The sequence below is a fragment of the Hyaena hyaena genome, unplaced genomic scaffold (genome assembly GCF_003009895.1).
Source record: "Hyaena hyaena isolate Hyena2069 unplaced genomic scaffold, ASM300989v1 scaffold_896, whole genome shotgun sequence".
Classification (NCBI taxonomy): Eukaryota; Metazoa; Chordata; class Mammalia; order Carnivora; family Hyaenidae; genus Hyaena; species Hyaena hyaena.
The window spans coordinates 303,725-316,050 of record NW_024081528.1 but is presented as its reverse complement, the minus strand read 5'-3'; the positions used below and the strand labels follow the sequence as shown (position 1 = coordinate 316,050).

The following is a 12,326-nucleotide window of genomic DNA, read 5'->3' as shown; positions in this document are numbered from 1 at the left end:
CTGCATCGTGAGCACCCGGCAGCCTCGGGGACAGGCGGGAGCCCCGGGAGGTGACGTGCTGCGCAGCAGCTGGAGGTGCAGCAGCGGGGAAAACAAGGCCAACAGAGGCTGAGGAGAGCAGCTGCTAAGAGGCAACATCTGGCCCTCCTGGGGCATTTCTCAAAGTACGAGCTACTGGGAGGAGGGGATATATACAGGTGTCCAGCCTTGGGGAAATGGATGAGTGCATTACGGTGCACTGGAATTTCCATCAGTACATCACACACTGTAAAAATAACCGTGAGTACACTGCAGCAGCTTGGTAAAGACTGGAAACACAGCTGGCAGTAAACAAAGCAGAACGCAAGCCTGTGTACATGGTATGACTGACTGCATACAAGAGGAGAGAGGATGAGATGAGGGAACTGTAAAGATGGCTGCTTATGGTGATGGGTCAATCCTTTTTCCTTTTAAAATCTCCTTTAATACAGTGGTTCCGATGTTTAACAATTTTATGTATGTTCGAAACACAAAGTTGAGGACCAACAGTCAAAACGCCTTCTTTCAAGATTTTTCTTTGGCAGATTTTCTGAAGGACACAGGAAGGCAGGCTCTCTGGAGCGTGGTGCCCAGCCTCGGAGCACTGTGGGCGTAGCTCATGACTTTATAACAATAACCTCTGGACTAACTGCTCTGTGTGTATTATGATTACATGTGTGTATACACCCTGCTATTCTTTACTTCAGAGAAGGAGAACCAAATTTGGCTTTTAAAATTCTTTTCAAAATGGCTATTTGCAGCCGAAGTTGTTCTTTGAGGACATTAAAGTGTGAAAAAGGAAGATGCCTAGACCAGCGGACTCTGGGGACTCAAGGTCAGAAACTACTCACCACACAGCAGATTCTTAGATAAATGCTACCTCTTCAACAGGGAACTAAGTGGCAAGCTTGTGAAGGAAGATTTGCCAAGTATTTAAAAAACCAGAAGAGTGAAAGCCAGTAACTCACCGGGAGTTATTATTATGGATATTACACGCCCGGGCCATTAGCACCACAATAATTGGTCGAAAGGCTTTTCCTTTTCCATCGAAGTAGTAGTCAGACATTTCCTTAAGTTCAGCTGTAGATATGACTAGTTCCTGGAATAAAGTATCTGTGTCAATATGGCATACGATGGCACAAAAAGTCAACAGGATTTCTTCTACAAAACCCTGACTTGATTTGTACTTGTACTTGTACTTGGCGAACTCATTTCACTTGAGAAATGCAACACTCAGTTGGAAAAGGTTCCAACACTGTACGGTCACAAACCTGGCTGCCCTGCAGCTGGGCCACAAGCAATGCCTGGCCCATCTGAGAGGGCTAAGGGCGACGGCGAGCAGTGCCACCTGCCCCAGTGATGGACAAGCAAGAAAGCAGCTGGTGGCCCAGGGGCTCTGGGCCAGTGACAGCTGGATAGAGAAAGGAACAGGGGCTGGTGGCAGCTTGGAAGATGGAAGGGACAGGATAAAGACGGGGAGTGTGGGAGCCAATGAAGCCGGTGTTAAGGGAGTGTCTGGGGTGTGGAGGCAAAGCTGTGTATCTGGCGCAGGAAGATAAGATGGCAACCAGGAAGAAGCAGGGATTAGGAAGCCTGACTCAGCCAGACAGGTCAAAGGTTCACAAAGTTTCAGGCACAGGTTGCCTGACTGTGAGGAGCTTAATACTGAGTTGGGGGCGATAAAATTTTTTTAAAATATAAAATGTTCAGAGTGGTAACCTGGGTGATGATACAATGAAATCAAATGTAGTAAGGGGAGCCTGGGTAGCTCAGATGATTGATTAATCGTCTGACTTCAGCTCAAGTCATGAACTTGTGGTTTGTGAGTTTGAGCCCCGCATCCGGCTCTGTGCTGAGAGCTCAGAGCCTGGAGCCTGCTTTAGATTCAGTGTCTCTCTCTGACCCTACCCTTCTCGCATTCTGTCTCTTTCTTTCTCTCTCTCAAAAATAAATAAAGATTTAAAAAATTTTTTAAAAAAATGTACTAAATTAAATCGAATGCTGTAAAAGTTCAGAGAAGGGAAAAATCAGTGTGGGCTAGAAAAACCAGCTATTTAATGGAGGATATAAGCTTTGACCTGGGATTAAAGATTAAGAAGGATTTTGGTTCATGAATGGGGGAGAGCCTTCCAGGCGTTAGTCATGTGTTTACTGTCTCTGCCTCTTGAGGACTTGCTAGGATGAACCACAGCTTATGTCCCCAAAGCAATGGGAGCTAAGAATGGACCCAGAGGACCCTCAGCCAGACTCAGGTGAACACAGTATACAGCGGGCCAGGCTTTAACTCACCAAAATATCGACTTTAGTACCAAACACGGTAATAAATGCAGAGATTACAAAGTAAAATGAGTCCCACAAGGAGCTCAGTCTAGAGGGGGAGAGGTACAACAATGGTCACATTACACAGTGAGACGGGTGCTGCTCTGGAGGTAAGCGCAGCTCTTCTGGGAGCACGAAGGGAACACTGCTGGCTGGGGACGGGAGCCAGGAGAGCAATGGCAACAGGGCCACAGAAGTGGGCGTGGCCTGGCCTAGACAAGAAACAGACCAGGAGGATGTGAAAGAAGAGCAACAATTTCAGGATCCTGCCTGGGGTTCCCAGGTGGTACCTTCAATGAATAGGAAAAATGAGAAAAAACAATTAGGAGAGGAAAGTAGCGTTTCAGAGAGGTTACACTGAGACAGTCATGGACATTCCATGGATGTGACCAGGGAGTAGTTAGATGTGTGGTTTTAAGAGAGACAATTCAAACTGGAACATACTATTTGGGAAGTGTTCCATGTAGTTGAGAGTGGTCAACAGTGTCCAGTGTTCAATGAAGTCAAGGGAGATAAAAACCAAGTGTTCACTGGATTTAGTGGAAGGTGCTATGGAAGCTGTGAGCTGGCAAAGGCAGTTTCAGAGGTGAGCCTGGAAAGGAAGGTGCAGTGGGACGCTGGAGGAAACGTGAAGGGGCCAGAAGAAAAGGCAGGGAATACCATACTGGAAGGGAAGGGGGAACAGGGGCTCAAGGGATGGCCCTTTAAAGGATGAACAAACTGGAGCACTGACACTGGCTGTGAGAGAGGTGAAGACAGAGAGCCTGCAGAGAAAGGAGAGGGAACAGGTAATTGTGGGACTAGTTCCTAAGGCACTGGGGAGGCAAAGGGCACAGAATTAAGATAGAGGTAAAGAGATTCCTGGAAAGGGAGGGAACACTTACTTCACTGAGGTGGGAGGAAGGCGTGCAGATGGGTTTGTAAATAGTAACAAAGCAGGCCCCCAGAGAGTGACTCCTCAAGGCCTCCCCTTGGCCTATCAAATAGATATTTGGGACTAGACTGATATTCCTATCAAATAGGAAGTAGCCGTTGCTATGAGAACAGGAGAGTGGGGTAACGGTTTGAGGAGGAAAGTAGAGAACCTTAAAAGGGAAGGAAGTTGATGAGGGGCACATGAATATTTCTGGACAGTTATCTGAGAATCCACCCAAAGTTTTGGGGAATAAAGCATTTAATAGATAAAGCCCCATTTGGGGGCAGTTTGGCACGGATCTCCAAGCAGTTCAATATGCCTGCAGCAGGTGAAGGAATAGGGGAGGGTAAGTACGTGCTGCCCATACCAGTGTTTTCAGGCCCCCAACTCTGTGATAACGCCACTCTGGACGGTGACATGTATTGCACTGTCCATACTGCTCCCCTATGTTGCTTAGGAAACATCTGGAACTTGACACTCGTGAATCAAGTTTGCAATGACAACGTATACAATTCTAAGAAATCAGCACCGTGAAAACTGCCTTACCTTTCTAATGTCTTCATATAGATCTTTTAAGTCTCTCCAACCGAGTTTGAAAGGATCAGTGTATTTCTCACCACTCCGTGTTTTACTACAACAGCACGCTGCCGACGTTGTGTGATGGAGCCTGGGACAAGCACAAATGCACACAACATAAGACTGAGCGCCATTCTATTAAGCGAGATAATTTCTTTTTTAGTAAGAATTATATACACATATATACATAACACTTGCTGGAAATTAAGCATGAATGCCCAATGGTCGTTGTAATTTAGAACAACACAAAGAATCCTGTTCTTGCTCAACAACACATCAATAGTTTATTTTTATAACCAGGACCTTGAGAACCCACAAAATCAAATACTAAACTGTTTCTTGTGTTCGGAGTTTAAATTTCATTGTACTCCCATTGTTTTGAAAAGGCAGAGGTCACACAGAGCAGATACTGTGGCATGTAGTGAAACGAAAGATTCAATTTGTTGGAGCAGCTCCCCACAGTTTAGAACAGAAATTTACTGGTAATATGGCTAATAATTTTAGTGGTTGTGATACAGATTTTAAACTTACCGTGATATACTATACCTATGTAAAAAAGCAGATGTTAAAGTCTTCTCAAGATTAAAGTACGGCATCTATAAAATAAAAACATTAACAAACTTGTAAGAATATTCATGCAAAAACTATTTATGATGCCAGATAAGTAAAACTTCCCTAATTCATCATGGATATAGTCTTTTTCTTTCAGTTGTCCCTTTGTAGGTAGATTACGAACTTTAGAAAAACTGAGAATAAAATTTCCTTATTACAAAAGCAGTATTTGTCATTACGGGATAAATAAGAACACATCTTTAATCTATCCCTCTCTCCAAAGAAAGCTAGTTTCCATATTCCTATATACCCTTCCAGACCTGAAAAGTAGTTTTCAAACAATTTCCTTCCATTTAACTAAGATTGGTCAGAGATTAGGAAAGATTTTATATTCCTAAACTACTTTAAAACAAAGAATAATCAAGTTCCCCCAAGCATCAGCCTGGATGGTGAAAGGGAAAAAGATTTCAATATTGAGGAAAGAAATTTCCATTGATACATGAACAGTTTCTATTTTAAGTTCTTATTCCCAAACATGCTTGGAAATGGTACTTCTTGATCGACAATGTAAGTTCAGTGATATGTTTTGAAAATATTAACAATTAAAGATCAAGAACAGAAGACTACAAAAAGATTTAGAGGTGGTGACAACAAATATTAGCTCCGATGATTACTGAGCACTATTATGGGCCAGGAAATGTGACAGGCATGGGGGAACCAAAGATATAAAATGCTGATCTTAAAGAATTCAGGGACACAGTCATTTCAAAAATTACTAATATACTGGGGTGCCTGGCTGGCTCATTCAATAGAGCATGTGACTCTTGGTCTCAGGAGATAAGAGTTCGAGCCACACCTTGGGTGTAAAGTTTATTTAAAAAAAAAAAACAAAAACGCACTAGTTTAGTAATTTAATGTGGTAAGGGCTCTGTATTTGAAGTACCTATTTTGACAAAAGGACAAATTTAGCACAAGAAAAATAAAACTAATCCACTATATTTGTAACAAAGCCTTACAACGTGCTTTTACACTATTTGACCCTCACAACTGCTTGCTTTCATATAGCTGGGGAACTAGTAGTTCAGAAAAGTCAAGTCTAAAAAACTGATATACAGATATGCTAACAATATAGCAAAAGGAAAAGGCATCTACAAAACTCTATGTATTATGTGATCGCAACAAAAATTTTTACATACATGCATGCACAAATAAGATACATGACAGGGTTTAAAAGTATATACACCAGGATATTAAAAATAGTTATTTCTGAATAAATAGGATTGTGGGGTATTTTTGTTTTATTCTTTTTTTGGTTTTGTATTTTATGACTTTTCTCTAGCGAACACATACTGCTTTACACATATTAAAATGACAATAAAGGTTGACTTTGCTAGGCAGAGAGTCACCAAGGAAGACTGGCTGAGTTCTAGTCTTTCCACCATAGCATTATACGTTCATTAAACCAATAAGAACATTTATGATGTCCCAAGAAAACGAGGTGATAATTCTCTTTTGATTTTACCATTATAGTACATTTAACCTACTTCTTTCAGCCTTCGTAACTAACTCATACAAATTCAGTATTTCATTATAATACTCAGTTTGAGACCTAATCTAACCTGGGGTGAAGAGTTAAAATTACATGGCTAATATGAGTGCTGTGAACCACCAGGTAGCCTCACAGTCATTAAACCCATGGTCTGTGGAAGCCGGATCTTGTTTCAAATCCCAACGTTTCCTGGCCATGTTACCTTGTGACATCTTTCGGATAATACCTGCTCATGGAGAGATGTTGCAATTAATTTGGAGAAGTTGTGTAAGGCTCTTAGCTCAGATCCTAACACGCTGTGCGCATTTAATACAGTCTGTACAGATCTGTAGTATCTAAAGTATTTAATGTCTGCTATTAGTCAAGGTATCTTCTGCTTTAACACGGACCAATGTTTTCCAAAGTAAGGCTAGAGGTGCTCAGAAGAGCGTAAAGTATTACAAGGTGGTTGTGAGACCAGAGGCGTGCCAAGTGGTATGCTGCTACTGGCAATGATAACAACTGTTTTGCAATTCCCTATCGTTCCCTTCCTTTCCATCATATACTCACCCCTGAAAGCCAACCTTGCCTCCCATAAATTTACTTAAAAAAAAAAGAAAAAAAGAAGCGCTGAGTAACAATCAAAAACATACTGACCAATGATCTGGCAGTAACAAATGTACAATGGCTTTTATCTTTTTTTTTTGTTCCACAAATAGTTTATTGAGAGTACTAATGGTCAGCAGAATATCCATATAAGCATGGACTTTTCTTTTTCAGTTCCATAGTCCCAAAACCTAGAATAGTCCCTGGTACATTTTTAGGAGCTGTATAAATATTTGTTCAGTGATTTTGTTGAAAATTTATGACAGTATATGACAGTGTTAATTGTTCATAATCTCTTTAAAATACTTAGTCACGGACAACGGGGTATAAATGTGTGTATATCAGTCTCTATAACCCACAGACATCTGGTCAACAATTCAAATATTCTAATACATATTCCAGAGGCAATTGGTTACAATGGCTTTTATCTTACTACTAGATTTGTTATTTACTTATTTATTTACCGAGAAGGAGATAGATGGAGACCAAGCACGAGTGGGAGGTGCAGAGGGAGAGAGAATCCTAAGTAGCCTAAACAAGGAGCCCTATGTGGGGCTTGATCTCACAGCTGTGAGATCATGATGGGAGCTGAAATCAAGAGTCTGACGCTTAACCAACTAAGCCATCCAGGTGTCCCTACAAGATTTGTTAATGCTACCAATGGAGGAGGTGGGAGAATGTACACACGTCATGAAGTAGAACTGTGTCTGAGGGCAGAGGTGGCTTTACTATCGTTGCTCTTTGTCCCCAAGGACTACCAGGCTCTAAGAAACTTGAGCTAACCAAACTCACATGCCTGAGGTAGACATCAGAAGGCTAGTGTATTCATGTAAGTGAAAATACCACTGACACACGAATCAGAAATATATGGCATTGGCATCATCAGTGCAGTCCCTCCCTCTGGTCCTTAAGGCAGACGTAGAAGACACTGAGCATATGCTTGGCAGGCTAAGGGAGTTGCTCATTTACTCAGTGGGCATGTCATTAAAACACACACACAAAAAAAAGGAGGGTGAGGAATATATCAAAATAAAAAGCTTCTGCACAGCAAAGGAAATAATGAACAGAACGAAAAGACAACCTCCTGAGTGGGAGAAGATATTTGCAAATCATATATAAGGGGTTTGTATTCAAAATATATAAAGAACTCATACAACTCAACACCAAAAAATGGATAATCCGTTAAAAATGGGCAGAAGACATCAACAGACATTTCTCTAAAGAAGATATACAGATGGCCAGTAGACACATGAAAAGATGCTCAACCTCACTATTAGGGAAATTCAAATCAAAACCACAATGAGATATCACCTCACATCTGTCAGAATGGCTACAATAAAAAACACAACAAGTGTTAATGAAGATATAGAGAAAAAGGAACACTTGTGCACTGTTGGTGGGAATGCAAACTGGGGCAGCCACTGTGGAAGACAGCATAGAGGTTCCTCTAAAAATTAAAGAGAATTACCATAGGATCTAGTAATTCCATCACTGGTATTTACCCAAAGAATATGAAAATAAATGCTAACTTGAAATGGTATATGCACCCCTAAGTTTACTGCAGTATTATTTATAATAGCCAAAATATGGACGCAACCGAAGTGTTCATTGATGTGTGAATGGATAAAGGTGCTGTGGTACAAATACAATGGAATATTACTCATCCATTAAAAAGAATGAAATCTGGGGCGCCTGGGTGGCTCAGTTGGTTGAGTGTCTGACTTCGAGACTGTATGATCTTGCAGTCTGTGGGTTTGAGCCCCGCATCAGGCTCTGTGCTGACAGCTCAGAGCCTGGAACCTGCTTCAGATTCTGTGTCTCTCTCTCTGCCCCTTCCCTGCTCATGCTCTATCTCTTTCTGTCACTCAAAAATAAATGAACGTTAAAAAGAATTTTTAAAATAATGAAATCTTGCCATTTACAACAACATGGATGGAGCTAGAGTATAATGCTAACTTTCCAACTGAAATCAGGTAGACAAAGACAAAAACCGAAGGATTTCATGTGAAGTTTAAGAAACAAAACAAATGAACAAAGAAAAGAGACAAACCAAAAAACAGGCTCTTAGCTATAGAAAACAAACTGCTGGTTAGCAGAAGGCAGGTGGTGGGGGGATCGGGGGATGGGTGGAACAGGTGAAGGGTGATGACGGAGAGGAACACTTCTCTCGATGAGCACTGAGTAATATACAGAATTGTCAAATCACTGCACTGCACACCTGAAACTAATATAACACTGTATGCTAATTATACCGGAGTTTAAATAAATAAATAAAAAAGGAGGGTCAAAGAAAAGAAGTATCCGGTGCTATCGGATGGTGGGCCCAAACATCTCTCCAAATAATGCCTTCATCTGTGATACTACAAGTATTTGAAGTCTGGCTAGGACAGGAGTGAAATGGATCCCAGAAAAGCCCTGAGACTTTCTTTTCCCATATTCTCTTTTTACCCTCGCTCAGTCTGCTGGCCCTGCTGCTATTCTCTCTCCAAATGCCCATTTTGGATAAGGTGTGGTATGTATCCACCTTGGTACAAAGTAGACATTTATAAATGCTACATATTTCACATAGGTACCTGGTGTCTGAAGGGTACATGGGAATATGAAGTGCCCCAAAGCCAACTAAAACAGAAGAGTCCTAAAGTCACTAAACTTTTCAAAAAGGAGTCTTGTGAGTGAAAGAGAAACATAATAATTACTATGTGACTGGAGAAGTCTCTAAATAGGACAGTGAGTCTACACATTTTGCTCAGTTTCTCTAAACAATATGGGCCTACCCCATGGCACGTTGAGAGTCAACGAGTGCAGGGAAGACTCATGGAGCCACAGAACATGTCAATTTACAGGGGCCACAAAGGGAAAAAAAAGTGACTGGGCCCAAGGGCTGCAGGGCGGAGAGTCAAGGAGTCACATTAAATCAAAGTTCAATGTTTTTCTACTTGTGACATACTCTGGCCTTTTCTCCTTGCAGTGACCTTCTATCCCGTCCAGGTAGGCTCAACCCGGGAAGCAACTACCAAAAGACTGAAATCCGGTCCACCCTGAGCATCAGCCCTACACGAGGCCTTTGCCGCCTATTCCGAGCCCACCTGGATCCCCTGGATCCCTGACCACTCAGAGCACCTTTGGCTCCAAAGTCCTAATTAAGACCGGTCATCCGGAAGCCCTGGGTGTAATTCGAAAGGAAACAGCTGCAGTCAGTCTCCAGGCTGCACTTGGTCCACGCGCCAGGAGACAACCTGGCTGCTCCCCCCTCCACTTCCCAAGACCCGGCTCCTCATCCACCGCTACTTCCCCATACCCCAAAGCGCCAGGGTCCCCAGGACCGCGCTTTGCAGTCTTGCGCAGGGCGCCCCAACATCACGCTGACGCCCGGCACCCACCCCTCGACGCCAACCTCTCCACGTCCCCCGGCGGGGCTTGGGCCCATCCTGGCGCCCATCCAGCCCCGGGTCCCACTACAGCACAGCCTCGCGGTCCCCCGCTCCGGCGCACGTGCCGCCCTGTCCCATTCATTCATCCGCTTCGCTGTCATTGGCGCTGTGACCTCTGCGCCCCGCCGCCGCGCCCGCCTCAGGCCCTCACCTGCACGCCGGCGTCGGCAGCGGCGGGCGGCCCTGAACGGCCGGAAAAGCAGGGCCGGGGGCTCCGGGAAGCCGGCCTCCAGGAGCAGCAGCGCCGCCAGGGCCACCGCCACGAAGCCATGGGGTCCGAGTCTGAAAGCCGCGGCGGAGCGCTGGCTCCGCCTGTGGCCGGGCGGTCCGGCCCCGGGGACCCGGAGCCGGAAACTTGGCACAGGAAGTGCTTCAACCCCGCCCGGGGCCGCGGCGACTGGCTCCCGCGCGGGGCTTACGCCGCCGGCGCGCCCCCGAGACGGCCGCGCGGGAGCTTAGTCACCCTCGCCGCCCTGAGCTCGCGGGAGCGGCCCGTCGCCCAGGTGCCGGTCTCATAACTAAGTGGGGCCTTCCACTTGGGCGAGCTGTCTCTCCCAAATCCCTGCCCGCCCTCCGGGGGGCCAGGAGCTCAAGCAGCGTAGCAAAAGAAAAAAAAAAAAACCTTTGGGGAACTGGCTGTTAACCACTGGCACGGTTGCGCTAGACCTCCGGTCGCCAGCTCTTTTGCTCCGCGTATTTAGACAGAGATATGACTCGAAGAATCGGGTACGCGTTTTGCTGCATGATCCGGGGTCTCGCGTTTCTGCGGCTGCTTCTCTTTGGCGTGCCCTGCCCCGGCGTTGTCTGCTGCCTCTTGCTACCTGACTTCGAAGGAAGTGCCCACTTTTTGCATCTTTCCAGAAACAAGTCGAACCACGAGCTGGGCTATTGTGAGGCAGAAGCTAAGTTAGCCTCGTCTCTCGACTTTTGGACTCTGTCCTCTGAAAACCTTCTAGGTATATCGTGGCATAGTTTGGCGGTCTTATAACTGGCTAGGAGTCCCCCCACCCGTTGGTGTACTGAGCTGTGTGAAATTGCGTAGTATTTGGTAATGCTGGACGTAACTTGCCAGCGTGGGAGGTAGCTGGAGAATGTACTGGATTAGTACCTGATGTGGGTTAGAAAGACCTTTCCTTGATGCTGTAGCCAGATCTACTCTTATCATAATGAGGGAGCTCATTTGTAACAAATTCATGATAAAAATCATTCAGCGTGCACACAAATAGGGCCATTTAAAGATAGTGTAGGCATTATGGATACAGGACGCAAGAAACATCTGTCTTCAAAAAATTCACCGTTACGGGGAAACAGACCAGCAAAATAGGCAACTGCATTTCTCTGAACATTTTTTCTGTTCTTTTGAACCATGTGTTTTGCATTTAAAAAGTGAAAGTACCGTAGCATAGTTGAGCACATTATTTTTATATTTATCTGCAAAGTGTTATTTTTTACTGAATAAAAGCATAAAATAAGGTTTATTTAAATAAGCCAATTCTATGAATTTTTCCCCATTCTTGAAAACTAGTACGTAAAAAATGTGCTTTACAAATAAAGGTTATTCAGACACATATATGGCTTATCTTGATGTAAGTGTGTATTTTAAGAAATGTTCAACAGGTAGAATTTGCCATGGTAAAGTGTAGCAATAAATACTTGTTATTTCCAACAATGCTACGACCTAGATACTATCATTTGCCCCTTTTCACACATAGGGAAACATATGGAAGAGTTAAATGTCTTGCCATCTCCCAGATACAGCGCTACACAGTTCTTTCAGGCCATTTTCATTTAGAGATTGCTTTCCAGATTAAAAAATACCAGGCTCTTTAAAAAAGATGTTTTATGGCTAAGTATATAGCCTTATGCAAGGCAAAGTGGGAAAACAGATGAAATTTGTGAAGCTTTCCAACATTATAGATCGCTAATCTTCTGATGAACAATAACCCATCAATAGGACATGCAGAATACAGAGTAGTCCTTTTGACCCAACTAGGTTAAGCATGTGTCTAGGAAATTAAAATCGTTGAGCTGTGTGAGAACTCTTGTGTGCAGGCTAGGAACAACTTGGGTCATTTTGACTGTACTTCTAGGAATGAAACAACCAGTATGGACTGATATGAATGGAGTAAGTATGTAATCGAAAGCATTTTTGAAGTTATTATTTCGATGTTGTAGAGTTGACTATACTTGAAGACATTTTCTTTCCATGATGTTCATAATGTTCCATAACTGTTCAAAATATGGTAGGACCAGGTATTATAGCCAAGGAGAGACTATATACATAATACTATGTACATTTTAACCATGTCTTGATTCATAATACTGCGTGAAAACATCTCATCTTGATGTTATTAGATAAGTGATCAATGAATTTTCAAGG

The 12,326-nt window shown here is 43.5% G+C and overlaps 2 protein-coding genes across 5 annotated transcripts in view; one reads left to right on the top strand and one right to left on the bottom strand.

Moving 5' to 3' along the window:
* PDSS1 (decaprenyl diphosphate synthase subunit 1) overlaps positions 1-10,275 on the bottom strand; it is a 47,343-nt gene extending 37,068 nt beyond the window's left edge. For 2 of the 3 annotated variants that reach the window (XM_039220519.1, XM_039220521.1), the window contains exons 1-4: positions 10,098-10,275; positions 4,361-4,425; positions 3,800-3,920; positions 987-1,117 (exon numbers count right to left, since the gene is read on the bottom strand). In XM_039220519.1, the coding sequence (XP_039076450.1) occupies positions 987-1,117; positions 3,800-3,920; positions 4,361-4,425; positions 10,098-10,217 (437 nt within the window). In that variant the 5' untranslated portion in view covers positions 10,218-10,275. Of the gene's footprint in view, positions 1-986; positions 1,118-3,799; positions 3,921-4,360; positions 4,426-9,895; positions 9,958-10,097 lie in introns of those variants that run through there. The other variant, XM_039220520.1, reaches the window with a different exon arrangement.
* A 135-nt stretch (positions 10,276-10,410) lies between these two features.
* The window catches only part of LOC120222617 (protein adenylyltransferase SelO-like), a 36,684-nt gene continuing 34,768 nt past the window's right edge, over positions 10,411-12,326 (top strand). For both annotated transcript variants that reach the window (XM_039220507.1, XM_039220506.1), the window contains exon 1: positions 10,411-10,902. In XM_039220507.1, the coding sequence (XP_039076438.1) occupies positions 10,656-10,902 (247 nt within the window). In that variant the 5' untranslated portion in view covers positions 10,411-10,655. The remainder of the gene's footprint in view (positions 10,903-12,326) is intronic.